The sequence below is a fragment of the Pimephales promelas genome, chromosome 24, assembly GCF_988280905.1.
Source record: "Pimephales promelas chromosome 24, fPimPro1.hap1.1, whole genome shotgun sequence".
Lineage (NCBI taxonomy): Eukaryota > Metazoa > Chordata > Actinopteri > Cypriniformes > Leuciscidae > Pimephales > Pimephales promelas.
Genome location: NC_142792.1, coordinates 5,248,801 through 5,276,178, shown reverse-complemented (window position 1 = coordinate 5,276,178; position 27,378 = coordinate 5,248,801). Strand labels below are relative to the sequence as shown.

The 27,378-nt window shown below is 37.9% G+C and overlaps 1 protein-coding gene and 1 long non-coding RNA gene across 4 annotated transcripts in view; one reads left to right on the top strand and one right to left on the bottom strand.

Annotated features, from left to right (window-relative positions):
- The window catches only part of mpped1 (metallophosphoesterase domain containing 1), a 71,488-nt gene that overhangs the window by 38,757 nt on the left and 5,353 nt on the right, over positions 1–27,378 (bottom strand). For both annotated transcript variants that reach the window (XM_089127063.1, XM_039667807.2), the window contains exon 4: positions 17,823–18,048. In XM_089127063.1, coding sequence (XP_088983189.1) covers positions 17,823–18,048 — 226 coding nt within the window. The remainder of the gene's footprint in view (positions 1–17,822; positions 18,049–27,378) is intronic.
- On the top strand, positions 9,744–13,275 carry LOC120476729 (uncharacterized). Of its 2 annotated transcripts, XR_005622248.2 has the most exons (4): positions 9,744–9,990; positions 10,122–10,244; positions 10,331–10,496; positions 11,732–13,275. It is a non-coding gene; the product is annotated as an uncharacterized LOC120476729 (long non-coding RNA). The 2 variants fall into 2 exon arrangements; XR_005622247.2 differs by lacking the exon at positions 11,732–13,275 and having other exon boundaries at positions 9,747–9,990; positions 10,331–10,917.

Genomic DNA, 27,378 nt, shown 5'->3' with positions numbered 1-27,378 from the left:
CAGAAGATCAGACGTACACGTGTAATTCCTTAAAATGTGACACGGCAGAGCCAGTGATGTATCAAACCATCAGGGTATTTATCAGTTATTATCGGATGTTTTTTTCATTTGTCAAGGTAAGAAGCAGAAACAGCTGTTTGCTTTCATGCCTTTACTCCCATGATGCCACACCAGCACGAAAGTGGGAAAAAAATAAATACTTTGCAAACTAGGTTTCAGGATTTTATAAAACAAATTAAAAATGTTGCTATAAGGTGTTCTGAGTGCTGCAAGTGTATGTCGATAAGTTGTTGCCAAGTCAAAAAGGGCTTTTGCCCCGGGTAGATACAGGAACTCGGTTATAGGAACTAGCCACCAGGGCAGTCCACTCCGCAGAGAACTAAATTTCCCCGGCTGCATTCGCACCAGCGGTAACTCTGAAGTGCCGACCGAGAGTGACATCATTTAAGCACGAGGATGGTTTTCCACGTTAGTGGAGTAAATATATGTAAACTGTGTTTACATGGCTTTAAAAAATGGCAAATGATGGTGTTTCGTATAGCATGTGTTTGACCAATCATGTGTTTGTCACTGGTAGTTCCTGTTGTGCTGGGTTTTGGCGCTTTTCCACTGCATGGTACGGTACGGTTCGATACGGCATGCTTTGGCGCATTTCCACTGCATGGTACGGTACGGCTCGGCTCGGCTCACTTATGGCGCATTTCCACTGCATGGTATGGTACGGCTCGCTTTAAGTGGTACCTGGTCTGTTGAGGTTCCAAGCGTACCGTACCGGTACTAAAATGTGATGTGAAACACTGCAGATCACTGATTGGTCAGACAGAATCGTCACTACCAGAGTCATTGTATTTGCGACGCGAGAAACCAAACCTGCTAGATTTATTTGACATTTTTATTAAAGAGAAATAGCCCCTTGAGATGAACCATCTCGTTTTCGAGGGGGTCCTCGATTCTAGATTCAAATAAAAAATTGACCTCACAGCAGCTGGAATTTAACATAACAAATAGCAAAAAACAAAACCAAAAAACAAATAACAAATACACAAGAAAAACAAACAAACAAAACAAAAAAAAACATGCTTTACAGTAGTACTATATAGCTAAATATATAAGCCAAAACCAAACAAGACATTCATTCACACAAGACTCCCAAAAGATGACACACTCCTCCCTAAACAGAGTAAACCATATCATTTGTGCCAAGACAATATCAAAACACAAGTAAACTCATATACAGACAAAAAATATATATATGTACCATGCCAAAAAAATAAGTTACAGTGAGAAATAAATATAATAAAATAAAATAATGCTAATCAAAAGCAATTGCATGTATTCTGAAGATGATGAGCTAAATGACTTTTAAATATTGGAAAAGAAGTTAAATAGCCAGTCACAGCCACCGCTGTAGCGACTGCTTTTAAACGAATCCCACCCACTTTAAAGCGGTACTAACTGCAGTGGAGAAGCAACCGAGCTAAAGCGAGCCGAGCCGTGCCGTGCCGAGTCGTACCACGCAGTGGAAAAGCAAAGCGAGACGAACCATGCCGCGCCGCGCCGAACCAGCAGTGGAAAAGCGCCATTAGACCCTTCTATAAAGTAGCAGCTAATTAAGTCCCCCCAAAAGGTATTCCTATAAGTAAAATCGATCCCAGTTCCTGCAGTGTGAACACTCCAAAACAACTGGTATTTTCAGCGATAAGCATAGGAACTATGAAAACTTTTCTCTGGTGAGAAAGCCTGTCATAGATTAATCACTCAGAACTAATCAAATAGTTGGAGTAGAACTGCAGTGTGGTTAATGTCTTTTAAAGTAAGTCTATTTAAAGTAAGAGAACAGTCTGGGTCAAATCAGTGAGTGTGTCTGCATGCAAAACCTCTCTTGGCCAAATGATATCAGTCCAGTTTCGCCATAAATCTTTAAACGTAAGGCTGGGGAGAAAAGGCTGTCAGGCCTTTTTTGCTGATGGTAAGATGACGCACTTTGAGTGGAAAGATAAAATGCATGCAAAAATTGGGGAGAAATAGATGGAGCAGAAATATGAAGTGTCATTCACAGGTCAGTAAAGTAAGTCCTTTTTACGTCAAGTGCATACACAAGCGCTCTATTCCAAAACCTTTCTGACTACAGCCTACACGGCAGCTGCCTTCTAAGGGTACATTTACACATACTAAATACTAAAAACAGAAATGTTCTTCCTTTGTGTTTTTCACAAAAAGAGGACAACTTTGTTAAAACAGTCCCCATTCACACGGATCTACAAAAACGACTAAACGTGTTGTATTCTGATGCCAGGCCAGTAGATGGCGATGTCAATTTGTAAAGAAACACAATCGCACCTATAGACTAAACACGCAATTCATCACAGTTCTTACACATTTGTAGTTTAATTGGAGATGATAGCGGTATGGTTTTCAGAAACATGCATTTTGAAACCCATCAAAAATTATACAAATAAAAAGTGTTCGTTTTTTTTTTGAAAATGGCGTTGTGTAAACGGCCTGTCCTGGTGTAAAGGTGCGACATCCTGACCATCGTGTTAAAACCTTATAAGTGAACGCTTTGAAACACTCTCCTCTGTTCTCACACTTTCTGACTAATGAATTTTCACTTTTCCAGTCTTTTTGAAAATATTTTTAGAGATTTCTTTTAGGTAAAGAAATCCTTTGAGAGTATATATATCACAGAACTTTTCCATGATTTGATCAACTTCCATGGCTTTCTAGGATGGTGGGAACTCTGTTTCTCCCTAAGCAGCAACTCGCAGTTTAAACGCAATTGAAATTCCTAAGATAATACAAATCAATTTTTAATTACACTGAACTATTTTTATCAACACTTTTCATGGGTGAATTAAATTTGTTAAAACAATCCCACAATTTCTCATACTTTATTCACTTAGCTTGTAGCAATGCATTCTGGGATTGTTCTATGCACAAAGATTACACTGCCTTAGTATTAGGTTAAAATGAGGTATATCTTAGGAAGCAGCTTAATTAAGTTGCCTACTTTGTGAAACAAACTTCAAGATGGAAGCACTCCAATGTACCTCCATAGACTGTGTGAGCTTCTGTTCAACATCCTCACCTGTGGCTGCTGTAATTACAGATGATGGTGGTTGCCTGATGCTAATTACAGAAACGATGTACACATTATTCTCTGTGTGTGTTTAAGATACTGTATGTGCACGGCACAGAAGCAGGTACGAAAGTGAATAATTAGTAATGCGATGTTTCTGACAATGACCCAATTGTGTGTACGAAGGAGAAGAGGTTGGGAATCTACAGGGATAAGCTGTTACATCTCTGAAGAGTTAAGAGGCAATATCAGACAGCCCCTTGACAGTGCACACACACATACATAACCTCATTAAGAGAGCGCGTTTCAATTAATAGCTTGCAGGTCACAACAGTCCACTGAGATATACTAGCAGCGCATAAGAAGTGCTGGTAACATCACACGTGCTCACTCACACACTTGCACTATGAACGAACAATATTAAAACTTTTCATGACATGAAATTCCCGAAATGGCTTATCGAACAAGAAATTCAATGAAAAAGTGAAATAAAAACAAACAAAGTAATTCATCTATAATATCTCAAATGATTTTATCAGTGAAATAAAAAAAACAACAACTAAGAAATAGAGCCAGACCGATATTATCGGCCGATATTAGACATTTTCCATAATATCGGTATCGGTAGTTATAAATGGCCGATAAATGAATATTTAAAAAATAAAATAAAAACGGATGAAACAGGCTTTAATCATCTCTCCTTGGCCTGTTATATTGAAAATGTATGTTTTACAATTTGCAGTATGATGTTATCTATTGCTAAATTATGGCTCATCATAGACTAGCTAACCACAAAGCTAATGCCACTATCATCAGTGGAAGACCACTAACGTTAACATTAATGAGCTTGGAAACCACAATGAACTTTTTCTGCCTAAATAAAGTAATTATTACTGTATTTATAACTAGCATATCTCTAGTTGTCTAGTTGTAATGCAAGTTATACTTGCGAGGAGCGAACATTTAGACATAGAGAAAAAGTATCAAACGTATATTGTGCAGAAAAGTTAGCTTTTCTTTTACACGTGTGTGAAATCCAACAATATTTAATAATAATAAAAAAAATATCGGCCGATATATCGGAATATCGGATTTTAAAATCCCAAAATATTTGTATCGGTATCGGCCTTCAAAATCCTTTATCAGTCGGGCTCTACTAAGAAATATAAATTCACACACACAAGAAAAACAATGTAGGTCAGGACTTGATTTTTTCGATTTTTTCGTTGTTAAATAAAATGAAATAAATAAATAAAATAAAATATATTGATTAATGTGTTTTTATTGTATTTTATCAGAAAATAAAAAAACTAAGAAACATAAATAAGAAAAACAATTTAGCTAGTCATCAGCTATTAAAAATAAAATAAAGTAATAAAATAACTGTTGGTCAAAGATAAGTCACATGCAAAATAAAATAAGCTGTGAATTTCCATTTAATGTCAACTTTAAAGATTCAAAAAAGCTAAAGCATTGCATGCCGTGGAAGCTTACACTGATCTGAACTAACTAGTTGACCTCACGAATCAACTAAAGTACAAGTTGATCACTGTGATCGAGTGTTGTATATTCTGCACAGTGTGCCGTGTTGTATAGTTGTATTTCAGGCAGTGTAGCTGCATTTTTCAAGCCGTGTTGTATATTTAGCACAATGTGCTGTGCTGTTTTGTTCTGGACTACCGGCTGGACTTTGATGTTTAATCTGAGAGAAGCAAGCGGTCCATTCACGCGGGGCTCCAGTCCGAGCAGCACAGCGGGAGAGACACACACTCCACACAACGACAGAGAGGGAGAAAAACCCTGGAAGGCAGAGTATATCGGTCTCTGACAATAAAGGGATTAGCCCAGGCTTGAGCTGATATGAGTGTGTATCTGTTTATGTTTCTGTCAGACATAGCTGCACACAACTCCACTGTTTGCCTGATTCCCCCATTCGGTCTCGGTGTTAACATGTGGTAAATATGAGACATTTGGTCCCCAGCTTGACGTATGCAACACTCAGCATGCAAAAGTGAAACCAAGACTACTGGCCATGACATATACACACATTCACAAACACACACACATTTGAATTCGGTATCTGATGTGGAATTTATATTAAAAAAAGAAAATAAACAATAAAAGCAAAATATTTAATTAAAATATATGACATCAATTGAATGAGCACCACAGCTCAATGTGAGCATGTGTGTTTCCACCAACAATTAAGGACTAATGATAGTCTTAAGTATAAATTGAGGGGTGGATAATGACTTTGGATCCTGGGAGAACGTTTCTGGTCCATTGCATGCGATCCGGACAGTCCGAGAACCAGCAGTAACAAACCCATCTGTGTAATGAGACATCTGCCCACACAGCTCGACACCTCTCTCAAACTTGCACACACACACACACAGACGCGCACGCACTGGCCTGGGCACACGGCAGACTTCAGAACAGCTGTGTGGACTCACACTCATCAACGGGAACATTCACAGCACTGATTAACATAACGAGCCAAGAGCAGGGACACACACAGAAGTGTTTGATAGCCGATGCAGTGCTTTACAGGAATGGATTGTGCATGAAAATGAACATTCTTCCATCATTTACTCACACTCATGTTGTTCCAAACCCGTATGACTTTATTACAGTATGTGGACTATAAAAGGAGAATCTCATTAGCACATTAGCATATTCAGATTTGTCGCGTGACATGACCATGCCAAATTTAAATATGCTCGAAATCATTCTGTGTCCCATGGAAGAAATTAAGTCACACAGTTTTGAATGATATGGATGTGAGTGCCCATGCTTTCTTAAAAGCAGTTCTTAAACATCCATGGTTGCATGAATAAAGACCTCTGCGTCTGCAAAGCTACATTCGGCATTCCTTTTGAAAAATCAGGCTTGATAAAGGCTTACTGAGAGAAAAAATCCTCAATGGACAACGTCTGCAGTGTAGGTGTATGTGTGTCCGCATAAGACGAAGATGATGCTCAGTTGCAAGAAATACCCAATTAAACTTCTCATTAAAAGACAAGTAAACTTAAACTTTCCAAAAGAATCCCCATGGCCCTTCACAAAGAAGAGTAGAATAGGAAGGAGAGACCAAAAAAAAAAAAAAAGTTGATGAAGATGATGACAAAATTAGCCAAGAGAAAGAAAAGCAGGCTTAATATTGAGTTCTTGCAATAATACACACAAAAGCAAAAGCTCACACTCACATTGATTTTGTCTGCTTAAGCACCCTACGGTTTTTCCATACCTGGACATCATGGACAGAGAAAACAGTCTGAAATATACCTGCATCAGAAACTTTTTAGCTATTCTAATCTTAGCTGATCTTAAAATACTCTGTAGCAACTGACCAATCAGAATCAAGAATTCCAGAAAGCCTAACACAGTCAATTATTTAAGTGCATAAACACTGCTAAACTGTACAACTGACCATATTCTTCCTACAAAGCTATGCCCGTTTCATGATTCTGGCATCACTCTGGTTTTTTTTTTAACATTATCTGCTTTTAAATAATATAACCTGAATCAATACATCATGTATATTCGCTTATTTGTCAAGTAGCTGTGTAATAAGTGGCATAATGTGTAATTCAGCCAACCGATACAGCAAAATAAAGCCAAAATAAATAAATAGGTAAATAATTAGACCCTCGGGTGGTTCCCGAGTCTCTGGATGAAAACTACTGATTTAGGATGATGCGTATTTACGTGGATATTATGATCATACCCCTGCTGATCACCATTTTGTCAACTCGATAAGTGGATTTTGTTTGTTCTAAATGCTGTGGAATTATCATCAAAATTAGAGGTAATATTTAACATGTAACAGATGCATAGACATTAGCTTGAAAATAACCTAAAACATTTCTACAAAAAATTACTTTTTATAAAGCATTGAAAACATCTTTACTGAATCTTCTGATAAAACTAAAGACAGTATCCTTGAGCAAATCTGAATGTTTGCGCAATCGGCCTTTAAACTACAAAGCACACAGCGTCTGGAGATTCTCCACTGAACGATTACTTCTGTTTCTTGCGTCGGGTCCCTTTGGCTTTGTCTCTCGTCCTTCTTCCGGGAGGATTTTAGGAGCGCTGAGAGATATGTGCGACTCAAACAGACACGTGCACGCGGCGCTAATGAGCTCCCTCTGGAAGCCCTCAAACACTCTGTCATACGTTAGAATTGTATTGGCAATACGTTAGTTGTGTGTTAGCAGTTTGTATATGGCGTGAGAGGACAGGAGAGAGCGGGATAGAAATGGAGAGAGTTTAAAAAAAGATGAATGAGTTGATATATCAAGGCTGTGTGTGTTTGTTTGTTTGAGAGAGAGAGAGAGATGAGCCGTCGCCAGGCCCCTCTAGTCTGAACTGTGAGGAGCAGGTGCAGGACAGCAGCATCAGTGTGTGTGTGTGTCTATGCAAATGTGTGTCAGTGACCAAGTGTGTGTGTGAGATGAGGTTTTCATATATATTGGCATGGAGCGATGCAAAGCTATATCCTACTGGGTAATAAACACACACACATATACTGTACACACACAAATGCAAGGTGAGCCTGTCGGGTCATAGAAACTTGCTCCTGCTGTGTTAATGCGCTTTGTGTTGGCTTACCAGCAAAGCCTTCAGCGTTTACACACCGATTCGGTTTCAGCTTGACTTTCTGCTTCAACTTGCCCATCTGAAACTTTCTGTGAGATTCTGGGAGCCATTTAAACATTGTTTCAATGAAAATGCTTTGCATTTTTTAAAAGCAGCGGCTATTTACACTAACTCTTAAACGTACCGAAGACGCTGGATTGTCAAAAGTGACGATAGTGTAGCAGTCAGGCGCAGGGCAGAAAGTTTAGATTTTTTTTTTTGCCAAACTCGCTCTACTACCTTTTCCCATCACATATCAAATCGGAAAGGCATTTATTTTCAATAAAAATGAAGAAAACAATCGAAAAGTAAAGTGTCTAACACGTGTTAATAATGAAATGTTTATCAGTTACAGGGTTAGGTGTAGGTATAGGGAGGGCTTTATTGTCTCAACAAGGCAGAATCCATTTAATAAGTTTACTAAATATAATAATTCAAACAATGTTATTATAGGATACCGTTTAAATATATAACAACACTGAAGTCCAAATAGTATCTGCCACCATTTATAACTATTAATAGCATATCTTATTGCAAAGAAAGTACTGCTATTTTTACAGTGTCTATCGCTACGGTGTAAATGAAGAGTTCAGATGCAAAAGCCTCTAAGTGCCATTTGAAATTTTATTCTAGAATGATCATTTTTATCAAGCTTGTATATTTAAGTTCAGTAATTTCACTTAAATGGCAATGATAATTACCTATTAATTGTTATTTAAGTGAAATTACTGAACTTAAATATACAAGTTTGATAAAAATCATCATTAAAGAAGAAAATTTCAAATGGCATTTAGAGGCTTTTGCATCTGAGCTCTTCAAATACACTCTAAAAAATGCTTTGGGTCAAATATGGACAAACCCAAATGCTGTGTTAAAAATGTAATTAAAAAATGACAGTTGAAAGTGAAAGCTGACAAAAATTACATTTTAACCCAACATTTGGGTTTGTTCATATTTGACCCAAATTTGTAGCCACTGCCTTTAAGTGTTATTATTTATAATAAAAAAAATGCTCACCTAATATTAGGTGTCTTTAACTATGTACATATAAATTCATCATTTGATACAATGCACTTATTGTGTGTACATACATGTTTTTACATTGTACTTATAATTTAAAAAATTTAAAATACCTGCACTCTAAAAATGCTTGGTTGTTTTAACCCAACTTTGGATCAAATATAGACAAACCCAAAAGTTGGGTTAAAAATGTAATGAAAAAATTTAACCCAATGGCTGGGTTTGTCCATATTTGACCCAAAGTTGGGTTAAAACAACCCAGCATTTTTAGAGCGTGCATGTAATTACATCCATAATTACACTGTTGACCCTTCCCTTACCCCTCTACCCTGCCCATAAACGCACCCATATCCCTCCTCAATAGCAGAGAAAGTGTTTCACAATACAATATGAACACAATAAGTACAATGCACTTATTTTTTGATGTAACATAGCAGTTAAAGACACCTATAAAGTATGACCCAAAGTATAATACAATTCCAATGCTTTTTTTTTAAATGAGGATCATAAAAATGTTTAATACAGCTGTGATGCATTTTTTAAAGATTTGTAGGTACTGCTCATACCCCAGATAATCATATTTGTGTGAATGTGCATCTGTGTAAGGGAATACAATTTCTCCATCTCTAATTGGTGGCAGAAATACTCGCAAAGTTTTGCCACATGGTACCACATTTCCTTCCTCCACAGCTGTGCGAAGGAAATAAATAGCCAGTACAGACTAGAGAGCAAAAGAGGTGTAATGAACAGGAAAATGTAGAAACTGAGGTGGAGTAGCAGAGGAAACGCAGAAGTGCTTGTCTGGGATTGTGGTGGTGTTTCTAAAAAATCAGCATCTAATTCCGCCTGTGAAACTGCTGGACATTTTTTTTTCCTCCCTCTTCCCTCTCTTTCCCACAGAGTGATAGTTGCCTTAGCAACCGTGGCAAATCTTCCTTTTCTCAAACAGATGTCCCATTTAGTTGGAAATTAGAATGTGTAAAAACCCAGGAGACTCAAATTATTTCCAAGTTCTCCGGGAGGAGGGAGACGGAGAAGAAAAGAGGAGCGCAGAAAAGAAAGGAGTGGCGAGGGATGGAGAGAAAAAGAGGAAAAGGGAGGGAGAGGGTTACATATCCTCCTCCTCAGGAAGTGTGAAAGTGTGTTGATTAGCCATCGCTGTGGGGCAGCTAATTCTGACGCCCGACCAACACTGAAGAGGCAGCAGACGGAAAAAGACACAAGAAAGGGAGGACAAGATGAATACAGGATGGGTATGAACCATCGTACGGTCCGTCTTTCGCTTAATACCGTGTATAATTTATTCTACGACTATGCGACTGCAAAGAGGGTGAAGTCATGGAGAAGGACGGAGATAAACTGTAGCATCTCGCCTGTTTTGCAGGTAAACAAATTCAGCGTTTAAGAAAACGTAAAGAAATTCCCAAGAGCCGTGCGTGCTCACATATGTGCGAAGACACGAGCCCAGTGTGAGCGAGGAGTTTTCGCCTTGGAGACCAATTTACAGGTAACATCCAGATCCAGCCAAGACATGAAGCCCCACATTCAGCTGCTTTTAATAAAAAAAAGCTTTCTTTTCTCTTGCTTTCCCAGACAGAATGATTGACACACAGATAACAGCCTGAAAAGACTGGTGCGTTGGAATACCCGGCCCTTGATTCGTGTCAACGTTCCCCATGTAATGCTTTCAACTGCACGGAGCATTAAGCTACAGCTTACCTATTGGAGCAATGCCATTTTTTAACGTTTCGCAAAAAGGGTAAATCGCTGACATTTCAAAGCACCGTCAATGATTATGCATATAAATTAGTGCCATCACGGTCATAAATTCAAAAGTGTTTGGGGCACAGTGCCACAAATTGCCCTAGATAATTAAAGTGTGGAGAAAATTTTTAACTGTGATCTATATAGATATCAATATATTATAATTGTATATATTGTTATAGCCATAATATATTATTCTAGGGCCATCTATAGTTCGTTTTTTTTTACCCTTTTAATTCATATGTATTATTTGACAAAAAATTAGGGCTGTCAAACGATTAATCGCATCCAAAATAAAAGTTTGTGTTTACATAATATATGTGGGTGCACTGTGTATAATTACTTAATATATATATAAATACACACACATGCTTGTATATATTTAAGAATGTATATACTTTATATAGATTTATATAGTATTTATATTTTATATAAATATTCTATATATACATTTTTTTTTCTTAAATATACATGCATGTGTGTGTATTTATATATATATATATACAAAATAATTATACACAGTGGACCCACATATATTATGTAAACGCAAACTTTTATTTTGGATGGGATTAATCGCGATTAATCATTTGACAGCCCTACAAAAAATATAAATAGACAACAAACAGATTTATACACTAAAACAACAAAACCCTCATAGTGTTCATTTTATTTATTAACAAGAATGGTCAACAAACTGGGTGTTGTGCATCATCAAGGGAAAATTTCCCTCATAAATTATGAATAAATAAAGAAATGAATACATTTCTGACAATGACCAATACTATTCTGTTGTTGACCATTTTAATTATTAAATTCAACTCAATTACTTGCACAAAAAAAGACAACAAACTGTGCATTATGTGTAAGAAATATTAATAAATACACTCTAAACGGTGCTGGGTTGTTTCAACCCAATTTTGGGTCAAATATGGACAAACCCAAATGTTGGGTTAAAAATGTAATTTAAAAATGTAACCCAATGGCTGGGTTTGTCCGTATTTGACCCAAAACCCAACAACCCAGCATTATTTAGAGTAGAAAAAACTTAAAAGAACAACCAAACAAAACGAAAAAAACCCTGGATAAACAATTTCTGAATCCTACCAGTACCATTAAATTTCCAATTCTACTCTTATTCTGTCCAAAGCTGAAATTTATTTGATCTTTTTCCTACTCTTTCACTATTACTAATACTGTCACACTTCCTGCTTTCTTGCCATCTCATAAAAGCCCATAACACCCAGGTTTGGAAGTTGAAGCACAAGACATGAGCCATCTAAAAAGACCTTTAAGAAGAAGAAAAAACCCAAAGCAGATGAAAACAGATAAGGTCGAACAACTTCTCGGAGTTGTCAACTCGTGTGTGAGCGTGCGCGAGGGGTCTACATGACAGGACTAGGCCGTTCACACACCCCCTCTCCCTCAGGCATCTCAGATGTTAATTGAGGAGGTCCTCCAGTGGCCAGCCCTACATAGCCGAAGCGGTGAGCTCTTTTCCCCGTGGGGAGACACGACTGATACTGTACTAATCTCTCCTCTCTTCTCAAATCATTCTCCACATCAGCCGCCACTTTAATTAATTCACACAGACGCGCTTGACAAGGTCAAGCAGTTAAACGCACTGTTTTATATATATATATATATCTCCACCACCACACCGTCCTCTCGATCATTAGGCTCAGTTCCTCCTCTCCTCCTTTTTAATCTTTCGCTTCGTCCAAATAAAGGGCTGTTCATTAGTAGCTTGTGCCGTGTCTCCTTCGTCAGTGAAGAGGAGTCATCAAAACAGGGGAGGCAGGTACACCAGATGAGAAAACACGCATCCTTTCTGTCTTTCACTTTACTTTCTTTCTCCTCTTTCTTTTTTGTTTTGTGTTGATGAGCTTCTTTAATTGGGCCACTACAGAGGCGAAGCAAATCCTCAATAATTAAAAAATCTAATTACGGAGTCTTTTGCATCTCTGGCAATAATTATTCCTCGTGGAGTCACTGGATAGTGAACATTTCTTCTATTTTCATTTCAGTTTTACAGGGGGAAAAGTCTGCTTTCTCCTTAATGCTTTATCCCTCCTCTTTTCAGTCTCGTTTCCTCCTCCTTCCCCTTTGCAGCTTTCTCAGGACAAACTTTTTGATGGCTGTCACTGATCTTAAACAATAAAAACACTTAAACACCCACATGCAGTACACCTACACACATATGAGGTGAGCAGCAGTATGAGTAAACAAATTAATAAAATCACACAATGAGTAACTTTACATCATGTTAACAGTAAATGGGATTCTATAATCTTTGAATAAAACAAAAATAAAACTATAAACTTTTATGTATACATTCTCTTATATACATAATCCATATGCTATATTACACTACTTATGTTTAATCCAGTAAATTAAATACTTAAATACCTATTAATGACCAGTTCTCCATAAAATATAGCATGGCAATGGGCACATCATGCCGTCATGCAAACCTATATATATTGTTGGCAACCAGGTGTTCAAGAACATTGACGTTGATCATCTGTCTTTGCTTATGTACACCCTGCTGTGCTTTATAACAGTGTAAGAAGCCCCCTGCTGCCCCTCAGAGCAGGAGAACAAGACTAACTGAAAGTGATTGACAAAAAATCTGTTACAATTAATGTCCTTTGTGGTGTTCTTGTAGGAGATGCAATTTTTAGACCAGCTTGAGTCATTTGCTGATCCTGTTCCACACCTTTGCATCATTTTATACTTTCACTGTACACTAACACTGAAAATGAAAAATAAAAATAAAAAAATAAAATCCTCTAGAACTCGAGACATTTTTTCCCCAGGTAAAAAAATAGTCTTACTTTCATGACCTTAAGAGATGCAATTTGCTAATTTTCTCTCCTGAGTAGCCCTGCAGTGTTACAAATTAATTTTACAGAACAAATCCAGATTCAGAATGAATTTAATCCCATTTTTCAATTATCCATCACAAAACAATCCATTGTTCAAAGTAGTTTTAGATGATGTATATAGCATGACATACTGCTGCCACTGCTTATAAACTATTAAGGCGAGACACGGCAGGCAAAAACAGTTTTAAGATTTTGGGCTATTTGTATTCAATAACATGTCGTCTTTCAGACTTGTGCTGAAAAAAAAAGTCCAAAATACACATTTAGGTCTTTATTTTACTACACTTTGTCTGTTTGCGTGTGCAGATTTCACCTAAATTCCTCAAAAGTTGTCTTTCTGAATCATCCCGCTGCTCGATCCGCACCCTGTCATGTCATTGAACACACCGTTCTCTCCTCTTCAATGCTGTCGGATCCAAATAATTTCCTGTTTATCAGCAACCAATCATGAAAGTAAAATGGGCCATATAACTCGAAATGCGAAATCCCATAAAAATCTTTAAAGGCCGTTTTCTCAAAATGAGTTTTTTCTCACACTTAGTGACGATTTTCCACTTCTGTAGCACCTACACGAAACTTTAAAGCCGTTTTCCTAACTATATTGTGAAGATTTGTTCAGAGGGATTTGTTGATATATCATTCTTGGCCTGATTTATATGACATTTTACGCCTAAAAATAGAGCGGAAATCTATTTTTTAAGACTATTGGCAGTATTTTCTGACTTACAGGGTAACAAAAGGAGATATTCATAATCCCCTCTGAAAATGTCTTTTCATTGAATATATCAACAAAATGCAATAATTTTGAACCTAGTTTTTTTTCAATGGTCAGATTCGTCACTTATGGAAATTGGTGCATATTTAATTAGATATAGCCTAATTAGCATATTTAAACATAAAATTACAGAAAACTTGCAATACATTTTTTTCTCCTATTTATGCGAGTAATTAACTGGCAAAGTTTCATGGTGACATCTGTAAGTTAAAAATTTTATCCTATTCACCTGCAGTGTCTCACTGAGCAAAAAGGCCAAAAATGTCACTTTTCACTTTGTACAGTTTGCACATACAAAGATAAACCAAAGGCAAAGCCCAAACCTTTCAATCTCCTGAGTTTAAATGCACTTTTCTCGATTACCTTCAAATTGCTCTTACTGCCGGTGCACACACATTCAGCTTTCCACCCCCCCGCAGGGCACACAAGATGTGTTTGTGTTCACCAAGCCTCATTGTACGCATAACGGTCCATAAGAGCGCACATACATGGGAAACTTTAAGCAGGCTGTGAGCGAGTGTGTTTAGCTGAGAGCGATATGTGCAGTGGGTCCTACACAATTGTTTGTGCTTCACGCTCTTCTGAAAGGGACAGCCATCCTTAATACTTCATCCACCCACACCAGCTCACACACACGCACACAAATAGGCACAAACGCACCACGCGTCTCTGCATTTGCAGATCTGCGGATGACAAATGACTTGTAAACTTGCATTAGCGTCAGCAGAACAGAAAAACACGCCACATGTTTCCCCCATGCAGGTCTTTTCATTCCAGAATCACCGTATGACAAATAGTCAGGATTTAGGAAAGAATGCAGCGTGCCAAGATCTCATTTAGCCCGGTAGAGGAGAGTGAGCATGTGTGTGAGCACGCAGATTACGAGTAGGGATGTGCAACAGCGACTAGTCAATTATAGAGGTCGACTAGTCTTCATGTTTTCTTATTTATTATCATTTCTGTTGAGGAATTTCAGTGATTTGAAGTATTAAATTAGCGTTTCAGGTGCACAAAACAACGCTCTCGGTGGGTTATTGTCATCCTAAACCTCGATTTTAACCCTGGAGCGCTTCACACTTGTAATTTAGAAGCGTAGCAGCACTTTTGCGGTGTAAACCCAGCATTGCGGTGCAAACGTGTGCAGTGTGAAACGATCCTGTGTTAGAATGTTACAACTAAACCAATCGTGTGCTTCATATTCACTTTGGACAGTCATGGAAACACAACACATTGTATAAATAGTGTCAACATTTGAAGGGAGAACTGTTAAATGGAGATAAAAAAACATGACAATTGCTGTTAAGACGAAACCGTTTCATTCCTCCCTTCAGGAAAAAATAGAAAGCAGTCGGGAATATGAGAAAGTGCAAAGCTAGAACCTTTATATAAACAGGTTGCATGCCTAGTTTGTCCAATCAATGACACTGACATAGCAAATATGCAAATAAAAACAAAAGTTTACCCAGGATTTAGTGTGAAACGAAGCATCTTTTTTTTTTTTGGTTCATTCAATGAACGAAACGAAACTAATTGACTCAGGAAAAGATTCGACTCAGAGTTCGAACAGGAGAGTCACAAACGTGCGTCACAGAACAGAGAAAGGCGAGCTTATAAAACTTAAACTTTGTAATTTATTTATTAAATGAGCGATCGTTTCGCTTGATAAGACCCTTATCCATCGTCTGGAATCGTTTAAAGCCCTTTGAACAGGGCTTTGGGTCTTTTGGACCTTGAACCGTTTGGTTCCCATTAAAGTCCATTATATGGAGAAAAATCCTGGAATGTTTTCATCAAAAACCTTAATTTCTTTACGACTGAAGAAAGAAAGACATGGACATCTTGGATGACATGGGGGTGAGTAAATTATCAGCTAAAGTTTTTTGAAAAGTGAACTACTCCTTTAAGGGTAGATATAAGGTACTAAAGGTGTAACTTTCAGGGTACTGTCCCAGTGAAAAGCATTTGTTCACCTAAATTTTATCTGACACATGCAGGTGAACTTTAAAGGCAAAAAAAAACATGAGAAAAGAGAGATGAAGAGATGATCTGATGGAAAACATAAGCTCTTTTCCAAACCTATAGCCTCCTCTGCATACATAGATATCTGCCTTCTAAGCTTCTTAACTGAATCCGAACCTCAAAATTGACTGATTTAGAAATCATTTGGAATAAATTTTAGGTTGTCTTTTCTTTGAAGAATGCATACAATAATGAGAATCTAGCCAAAACGAGGTGTCGTAGAAGGCAATCCAAATACATAGCCTACCATTTAAAACAGCCTTGACACTTTATATGTCTTTAATAGACAGCTTTGGGAACAGAGCGGTAGATGAAGCAGCAGAGATGAACGACTTTACTGAGAAACGCAGTGCTGCACAGATCACAGACAGCCATCGCCCGCAGCAACACAGGACTCGGCCCATAAATCCCGGCGACTTCACCACAACAAAATCTCCATGGAGATGAGAGTTTTGCAACTGTGCCCGAGTGTGGCAGAGCTTCTTCAACTCAACAGTGACAGGAGGAGAAAATGGAAGTAGGACTAGATGGACTGACAGAGAGAGATGATGATGATAATAAAAAAGAGAGAGAGAAGCTCACAGACGCACTTTCTGTCCACCTTCCCCTGTGGTGGAACGCTGTTACCAGATCTCAGCAACTCATTTTGAGTGTTTTTTTAAGTCTGCATGGTGTAAACACACACATACACTGGCATGAGATGAGGATTTCTGTCACGTCATATCGGAGTGGATTAATACTTGAAGGTTTTAATCTAGCTCATGAGTTCATGACTGTTGTAAACACCATCAGCGTGACAAGCCACACACACATGAATAAATGCTTATTTATCAACTTTGATGTAAGGGCTTACTGTGATATTTGCAGAAGCCATCTGCCAGTGAACAACACACCTTAGATGGGACACACACACATAGAAACACACTATAAAAATGAAAGTATATTATAGACCTCTATTGTTGTACCAAACCAAACCCGTATCCCGTATAATGATGATAATGATAATAATAATTATTATTAAAACCCTATCTCTTAAAGAAAATGCTTTGCAATGAATAAATTACTATTATAATTTTAGTTTTTTGATAAATTATGATAAACATTACAAATTGTTTATTATATATTTATTCACATTTATTGCTTTTAACATACACAAATTAAAATGACTAGAGACAAACTCGAAATTGCTCTTATTTATGAAAGAAAACATAGATTAGCCCCTATATGAATCTGTTTTTCATTTTAGCGACACCTCCATGTGGTGTCATTGTGTTTTACTATTCTTGTAAGGACATTTTTGCTCCTGCAAGTTTAGAAAATACACCCACACACACTATTGTACAGGCCAAATTCATTAAAAAAAAACAAATAATTACCTGGCATGCGTTTACAATACATTATACTTAGAATTCAGTGCTTGCAAGTAACAAAGTTATTCGCACACACTGGCACAAAGGTAAATCGCAGGACATGGAGGGGTGGCAAAAGAAGTGTAACAAGAGAGATAGACAGAAAGAGGGAAGAAGGAGCAAAAACTGAGGAAGACTAGAGGGGGAAGGGACAACACAACAACATATGGTGACAAACACGGTGACAGGAAGACTTGAGAAAGCGTGCGCGCGAGAGAGAGAGAGAGACTCACCACGGTGAGCCGTAGATGCGGAAGCCCCTGACGGTCACATCAGAGTCCTGCAGGTAGATGCAGTTGGTGAGCAGGGACTGCACGTTCTCGTAGTTCTCCGGCTTGAGTTTGGAGGCCGAAGGGAAGTAGTAGAAATCCTGCTTTATCAGGTCTGCCATAAACTCCTGATCGAACGTCAGCTCGTGGTTCCCGGCTATAACGATTTTTATCTCGTAGGGCAGAGTGCCTGAGGAAAGAGAAAACAGCTGTCATGACACAGAGCCTTCGTGAGGATTATGATATTTATTTTATTATTTATCATTCATGCAATGTTGCCACGATAAGCAACTGTGGGGATTCCACCCACGAAACAAATTTCCATAACTTTCCGAGTCATTTGTGGTTACTAGATAAGGACTCATTTTGAAGACGCTGCACTCAAAAGAAACTTTATCTGATCTGAGATACGAACAACTAGAAAATCAATTTTCACTACAGCAAATTCCGCGGCTTTTTTAGATTTTACTGAAGATTTTATTGTTTTCCAGCACTTTTAACTTCTTATTTAAATCCTTGTTTTAAAAAAAATAACAATTTACATGTCATTTTTTTTTTTATCTCTGTGGGAACTGGGAACCCTTTAGCGACAACAATCTATCTGGAGCAAAGTGTCTCGATCAAGGAGCAAGTGATTACTCCTTGTATGGTTCAGACCTGCAACCTTTCACTTACAAGCCTTGAACCAAACTTCAGAAATTTTTGAAACAAAATTTGAACTTTCTTAATGAAACGGAAGGAAAAAAATGCAGAAAACTTTCTGGGAACACTTTACTTGAAGGGGTGTGCATAAGACTGGCATGACACCTTCATAACCATGACATATGAAATAGGGTTTGTGCATGTTTAATGACAACTGTTATCAAGTGTCTTTCGCTCAATAATGACATTTTAAATGCAAATATGACATTGTTTAAAATCTCTTTGTTATGACATCTTGACATAAACCAATATATCATCACCTGTCAGTGTCTTTGTCATGACTTGACATTAAATTAAGTTTAAATTAATACGACAGCCAATGTCAAAACCAACCACCTGACAGTTTAATATAACGTTAACCAATAAAGCTAGGTGGTTTCTTAAGTTTGATCATTAATCTGCTATGTCATGTTTATGACAGGTTGTGTTGTCTTAGTAACGTCAAGTTGTCATGACAAAGACACTGACAGGTTATGATGTATTGGTTTATGTCAAAGTGTCATAAAAACGACATCTCAAACAATGTCATATGCATTAAAACTGTCATAACTGAGCGAAAGACTAAATAACAGTTGTCATAAAACTATATCCTTAACATGTCATGTCATGATTATAAAGGTGTCATGTTAGTCTTATGCACACCCCTTCAAGTAAACTGTTACCAACTTTCTTAATTGATCTAAACACAGTCAAATGTGTTAAACAGAGCTTAGCGAGACTGCACTTTTATTGGTACCTAAAAGCATAGTCGATTAGCCAAAATATTTCATAAATGAACACATAAGGGGAAAGGGGGATGTGTAAGCACTGTAAATGACAGTCAGAGGAAATCTGCGCTGCTTTCTGTGGGCCCAGATGCCACATGGGCCTGCCAATAAGGTGGGCTACATCATTCTCCTTGAGGTATTAAGTTGGTTTATATTGGCACTGCAAGCAGAATACATTGCAGTACACCAGAACATGATGCCGGACTCTCAAGAACTCGTTTTCGGCTCCTCTCTCGAACAATGCAAATTAATATAGCACTTCATAATTCTGACATCAATAAACGCACAAATATTATTACTCTTCGATCCATCTCCATTTTTTCACGGTTCTATAAAATTTCCTCCACACCGGGGAACGAACCTGTCCACGCCTGACAAACACAAAGACAGTCTGTCCCCACAAATCTCCTCTCTCCAAATCGCTCTCCCCGCAGCCCTGCGGATCCGAGGCGAAATTACGACAAACATCTGGAAATGTTCCCTTTATTTGAAAAGTGTCATAAAAGAGATGAGATGCGTCAGAAAGTGTAAGGTTTGAGGTGTGACGGAGAGTTCAGTCAGCCTGTGTTTTGACAATTACGCAGCCAAGCGAGTCCCTGAAAAGCGGCAATTAAATTGTGGGCGGGAAGGATGTGTGTGTGTGTGGAGGGGGGGTTCTGGTTTTGAGGACCTGCAAAAAAAAAATAAAAAAAATTGACAGAGCACACACACGCACACACACGCAGTCCCTCGCACATGCTTATGCTCAAAACGTGTGACTTAACAGCAATTTTCCTGACACTTAACACACGCACAATACTCCACGGCACCTCTCAAAATCTGCGTCCATAAGCACAATTTTACCATCGCTGGGAGATGATCGTAAAAGTAAGACATGTGCAAAAATTAAGAGAGAGTTTTATGTGTCCGTGGCAGATGCTTTACAAGAATCTTGCGGATTTAAAGCCTCCTTCCAGAGGCACAGCTCTGATATCTTTCATGTTTGCTCAACAGTTTTGTAATACGCAATAAAGAACTATCTTCAAGCTCAGTCGTTCGCTCTGATTTCATTTCCAAGCAGATTTGAGAGAGTACACATCTACTTCTAATGCATGTCAAACCCTTCATAATTCAAAATACATTTTTCAGACACCTGTTAATACACCCTCTATATTACAAGGAATAGGCTACTGCTGATTGGTCTTAGCATTGTACTTTACTTCAGTGGTTCTCAACTGATTTTGCTTCAAGACCCAACTTTATATTCAAATTGGTTTAACATGAAAAACAAGCGAATGTCTTTAAATCCAGACTGATCTCATGAAGTAGCGTGTGTATGACACGCCAATTCGTATTTCCATTTTTGCCGTGCTATCAAGACGCATTCAGCGTGTTTATGAACGCCGTTGACTTAACGTTATATAAATATATGACTTACCTCAACCCCGTCCCTAAACCTAACCGTCACTGGGGTTAATGGCATTTATGACTGTTCCCTTACCATCCTAGGGAAAAAAAAGATCACTCCTCAGATGTAGATCTACATTTTGCTTCGTTTCGCGCAGACATTTGACGGCGTGTACAGACACGCGGAATCACTCGGACGTTAATGGCGTAGACATACACGCGGATAGCTCAAAATGTGTATAGATAACACGCCACTTGACTCGACAGTGGCGTGTATGTTTACGCAAAAGTCATGCTGTTAAATAAATAAATAGGCATATAAGCAAAACAGACAAAAAATCGTTTATGTAACTACCTTATATCGATAGTAGAGAGATCTTATGGTCAATTGGGGTGTGTTCACACCTGGCATATTAGTCAATTAAAACGAACCTTGGTGCGAATGCTCTGTTAGTGTGGTTCATTTGGCTTTTTGGGCCGAGACCCCTGAAAGCAGCAGAACCTCATTTGTGTGTGTGATGGAGGGATTCCTGCCGCTGTTTTTACTCCTTTTCTTTAGTAAGCTTTTCATGTGCTCTCAGCTGGTCAACATACCATGTAAGCTACGCACATACAAGCGCATTTAGCTCAGCATAACAGCATTGTTTTGGCCAGCAGATGTGTCCATACATGTCCCATACCTTTAGGTTCGGTATCTTTAGTGAATGCTAAGCGGACTAGGACTAAGGGTGTGTTCACACTTGTAGTTCGGTTGGATTGGTTCGTTTGATCCACACCAAAAAACAAACAAACAAAAAGAAAAAATTTAGTCCTTAGTGCTCAGATTGGCAGTATTATCACCGAACCTAAAGGCATAGGGATATGTTGGTCTGCTTTTATGAAGTATTGCCTATTTTGAGAGGGAACTTATCGAACATCCAAACCAATATTGTGTATGTGTGTAGCCTACATATGATGTTAACTTATAAGGGATTATAACATGTGTAAAAAAGGAATACCCTCCCAGTCACACACACAAAAGAAGATCTGCTGCGAGGAGACGTAGTTACGATGCCTGTACCGAACTGTAACATTGCGACTATGGCAAGAAAAAATAGCATTCTGTCCTTTTTAGATGCATTGTATTAATTTCATTTTAGAATTGTTTTTCAATGCCATCCATAACCCTGTATTTTGGGATCATGACCCACAGTTTTCCTTCTCACAACATACAGCCCTTTGTTTATGTGCGTCCTCGTATCAAAAAAAAGGGAGAGAGAGAGAGAGGGAAAAAAAGAGAAATTCCATATTGTGTTTATGTTATGCGCCATCAGTTTCACGTACATGTGTAGGCACTGCAAAAGTGTGAAAATCTCCCGGTGCATATGTTCATCTACGTGTACTCATTGCCTTTCCTTTCTCTCCTTTTCTCTCTCATATAGATTCCTCAAACGACCAGACTCCTTCAAAGGCAGAATTACAGAGAGAATCACCATTTTACAATGGAGTCATTCTCTTAGAAATACAAAGCAAAAAAAAAAAAAAAAAAATTCTTTGGAAGCAATCAATCACACAAATACAAAACGCCAGCAAGAGGGAGGATGGAAAAGACGAGCCCAAAGCTTTTGTGATGAGGAGGAGCGGGAAATGGAAAAGAAAAAAGCACGCCGATTTCAGCCCAAAATGCCTAATCCGGACACACGGACGAGTGTGCGCTGCTTGTTGTTATTAGTTTCTATCTTCTTGGGCTCTTTGTCTTTGATTTCAAAAGCACTTTCAAGGCGGCAATAGCTTAAATTTCACTGTGAATCTGACAGACAGCTTCTGTTCTTTTCACTTCAAAAAGAGCGCAATTAAAGTGGATGAATGCAGGCCGGTGCGTGCTCACACAGAGGCAAACGTGCAGCGAGAATAGCATGTTCAACAACTTAAGACACACACACACATACAAATGTCTCACTCTTAACATGTCTTGTGTGTGTGTGTGTGTGTGTGTGTGTCTGTGCTGTGGACCATTAAAATAAGGGCTTTAGAGGTGCATAAGCCCAGAGGAAGTGTCCGGATTTGAGTGCTATTGTCATTTCTGTTCTGGTGGGTGGTCTTTGGACTTTGATGGAGCAAATCCTCCAACCTCCAAAATTCAGAGCTCATTCAAGAGGATTATGGAGCTGTCTCAGTCTCACACTGTGTGTGTGTTGCTGGAGACGTTCTGCGAGACGTTTGCCACCTACGTGATACGTGCACTTTCTTGTAAGTTGGCTGACTGAGAAAGTTTCTGCCAACGGCGTAACTGTGCTTTTTACACAAATTAAATTTAATCAGGGTGTGTTGTGAAATATAAACGGACAACCACAGATCTTTAGAGTACAGATTTTGACAATGTTAGGCAAAAGACAAAAATATTTCAGTTTCCATCTCATTCTTCAGGTAAAACCGTCAGGCTGTCATGTTGCGTTTTGCAGTGTATTCATTGGATAAATAATTCAAGTCACTGCAATGCATTAAAAAGAATATGAAAATGCCTGCCTCTGTACAAAGTTTCTGTTAATATATATCTTTCAATGGTTTTTAACAGACTTTCTTACACAATGACGCTCATTAATCGTTTGTTTTTCATAAATAATAATAATAATAAAATAAAAGATTTAAGAACAAACTGTAGATGGGATCAAAATCTAAGACCATGACTGTGGTAATGCTGATTGGTTGATTTATTTGAACCAATAAAATAAGCAATTTTCTTTAAACAGTATTTAGTTTTTCCCCATTAAAAGCTTTTTTGGCCTCAAAATCTTTCATGGCCAAAGCCTACAGTAAATTACATTGAAAAAATACTCATAAAACAATCTGTGTGGAAACGTGGGGGAAGCACACACCAAGTTTTTTTCCAGCTTAGTTTCAATAGACAGTCTTTTGGACTGCTTTCAGAAAAAAACTGTTAGAGTTCGTGTTTTCATAGTGCATCGAATGCTTTTATTTCACAAGATCAAGGAAGATTTGATTTCTCATGATATGACCCCTTTAAAGCATATTTGTAAAATTTGATTTATTTAGTTCAAGCTTCTCACTTGTTTAAACCTTTCGGTTCACTCTCTTCCTTCTTTTTTTAGTCCTTAATCCCGGCTCAGAAAACAGTGAACAGAAAACAGTGACGCTTTGAAGAAGTGAAGTGAAGAATCTTTGGGCCAACATGCACACACACAAACGGTGTAGGTATTCTTTGTGTTTCTTCATGTGCCCATGTGAAACGTAAACACACAGAATTATAACAAGCACACACAGCATTCACCGATGCATTAGTAATCAGTTTTTCACACAAACAACACACAATTGTCTTGCCTCTTGAAATTAAAATTTTGTATGCAGTAATTTTAATTCTATGGAGAAATCCATACAAATGTTCTAATCATGATACAAAATACCTGAAGCATTATAGTGCTTTTTTCCATGTTGAAACTTGACAGGTCATGGATACTGTCAAGAGCAACACATTCTTCAAAATGAGGAAAAAAATTTAATCATAGAGGTAAATAATTAATAATTTGAAAGAAATTAGCAAGAAAGTCTGTCACCATGAAATCAAAATGATCAATTCTTTTTTTTTTATGGAATATTGCAGTGTTTATTATAAATGATTGACCCGTGAACATCATTATTTTTTAAAATCATATGCCCCCATACTCTTACATCAAAATAACTCCCCTCCTTCAGCAACATCTCTTTTCTCCTCTGATGACTTCCATTATGAAGGCGCCTACATTTAAAATAACAAACTTGAGCGCGCAAAAGACGCGACATGTGAGCAGGCCCTAATGTTAGTATTGTTTTGTCACTATTAGTATTGTTTTGACTCGATTACGCCAACTCTGAACGAACTCTCTGCTCCTCATCACGGTGCGTCTCAGGTGCTGCGGTAATCACTCCGCCCAAGTAGCAGTGCTTCGGCTTCTGAGAATATAGTTCCCAATATTTATACGGTTAAAAGATGGCTCATATGACCTTGTTATTTGTACACTCTGTGACCATACAAATCACAACATGTTGATAGGAAAATGTTTGCATTATTTTGTCACTTATTTGGGATTAGTATGCTAGCTGTATCCATTTACATCCAGTCTTTGTGCTAAGCTAGGCTAGCGGTGGGTGCGTCAGACAGAGTTAGAGATGTATGGACTTAGCTAAAGTCCCAAAAAGTCAGAGTGTTCCTTTAAGAAAGCAATAAGATGAAAAAGATATTAATATTAGTTACAGTAGTAAACAAATGATATGCCATACACATAGATCCATAGATAGACGCACTGTATTCAGCCACAAAACTACACAAAGATTTAATCTATGGCTGAGATTGTGTTAAACCATAACACAGTGTGAAGTTTCATTGTTAATAATCTACAGCTAAACCTTCAGCTGACTAAACCCATGGCAGGGTGAAAAAAAGCAGAAAAAAAGAGCTTGAAGGAAGAAAAAGGGAGAGCACATTAAAGTTTCATGACGGTTTTCTCTCCAGATACAGACCAGAAAGAGAGAGAGAATGGAGGGAAAATTCCAAAGTTGAGAGGAGAGAGATTGGGGGGGTGAAGCAGTGAGAAAGGTATAAACTTTTCTCCCAAGATTCTTCCACCCCACACACTCAAACACACATCTCACACAGCCCACGCAGCTGTCACATCACCATTGGGCTAATCTATTATTCATTACGTGGACAGGACAGGACAGAACAAGACGGGGAACTACCAAACCTTCCTGACCTGACAGAAAAGTAAGGATAATATCTACTATAATATCTATGACTTACGGTGAGAAACAATGCACCAACAGATTCACACTTAAAATTCAGCCTCACCCATTGTCTTAATAAAGTCTCAGAAAACACCTGTGAATCCTTAGAGAGCTCGAACAAGCAAACTTCTGTAAGAACTGAAGATGAAGAATGAGCTACTCTCTGAGAGAACAAAGGAAATTAACATTTGAACTCACTCCGGTACACCATTCGAGACGCAAGTCTCACCTCAGAATCATTATCTCTTTCCCTCTCTCTCTCATGCTGAGATCACCTGAAGTTCATCCAAAATCTATATGGTTTTAATGTGAATAATTATCATACAGTTTTACACATGTTGGATATCATTTGAAATGTCTCAGTGCGACTGGTACAACGGTCTCATTCCCAAAGAAGTCAAACTAAAGGTAATACGGTTTTTAGGATTTTAGACAAACAAATGGTCTCCTGAGGACTATCACTTGTGATTACTGGGAATTCGTTTAAGATTTTTCCTTTTACACAGTTCTTGCAAGAAATGATCCTTAAGCATGTTCTCCAGCCGGTGTAAGGCCTAAATGATACATGGGGAAAGATACAAGCTAGGTTTGTCATGCTAGTACAGTTGTTCAGCAGGCAAATACAAATGATTCAAGACCAACACACACAGAGACCAGTAAAGATACAGATTTGTATTTATATTGATAAAAAAGGTACTGAATGGCCATTAACCATTTCAACAGTGGTTGATCTGTGGTCAAATGGTCAAAAGACAAATAACGAAAATATAATTATGAAGGATGTGAACTTTGTTTTTCGTAATACTTTTAATCCACGAGGATATCTCATATGTGACAGTAGACATGTTATATAAAGTAAATTTCTATTTAAAATAAATGCTGTTCTTTTAAATTCATCAGATTTCTGAAGGATCATGCGACACTGAAAACGGCTGCTTAAAATTCAGCTTTATATATATATATATATACACATGCTTAAGAAATATTTTCATGTATATACTGTATAATTTATATTATATATAAATATACATTTTTTATAAATAAATAATATATTTTTTTAAATATACATGTGTGTGTATTTACATATATACAAATTTAAAGGGTTAGTTCAACCAAAAATGAAAATTAAGTCATTAATTACTCACCCCCATGCTGTTTCAACCCCGTAAGACCTTCGTTCATCTTCGGAACACAAATAAAGATATTTTTGATTGAATCTGAGAGCTGGATCACTCTTCCATAGACTGCATAAGGGACTGGGTCTTGACGGCCCATAAAGTCATTAAAGAAAAGGTTTAAATATTCCATGTGCCTACAGCGGCTCAATTATAAGTTTATCAAGGGACGAGACTACTTTTTGTGCGAAAAAAACATAAATAACGACTTTATTCCACTATTCTATTACTTCCTTATGGGCGCATGCGCGAGAACTGAGACGAGGACGTTCTCATTCGTCTACTTTTTGTTACCGGCTGCTCACCGCTTAGGAGTTTTACCGCCACCTACCGTATAAGATGATGATCCATATATAAGGCGCTCCGGATTATAAGGAACACTGTCATTTTTTGAGAAGATTAAAGGCTTTTAAGTGCACCTTATAGTGCGGAAAATACGCAAATTGAAAAGCGTATGTACAGCGCGCATCTTCCTCTGCTTGTAAACAGAAAGTTTTGCGCTTCCAGCTATATCAGCACATCATCTTATACGGTAGGTGGCGGTAAAACTCCTAAGCGGCGCAGCCGGTAACAAAAAGTAGTCGAAGGAGAACGTCCTCGTCTCAGTTCTCGCGCATGCGCCCATAAGGAAGTATTGGAATAGTGGAATAAAGTCGTTATTTATGTTTTTTTCGCACAAAAAGTATTCTCGTCGCTTGATAAACTTATAATTGAGCCGCTGTAGGCACATGG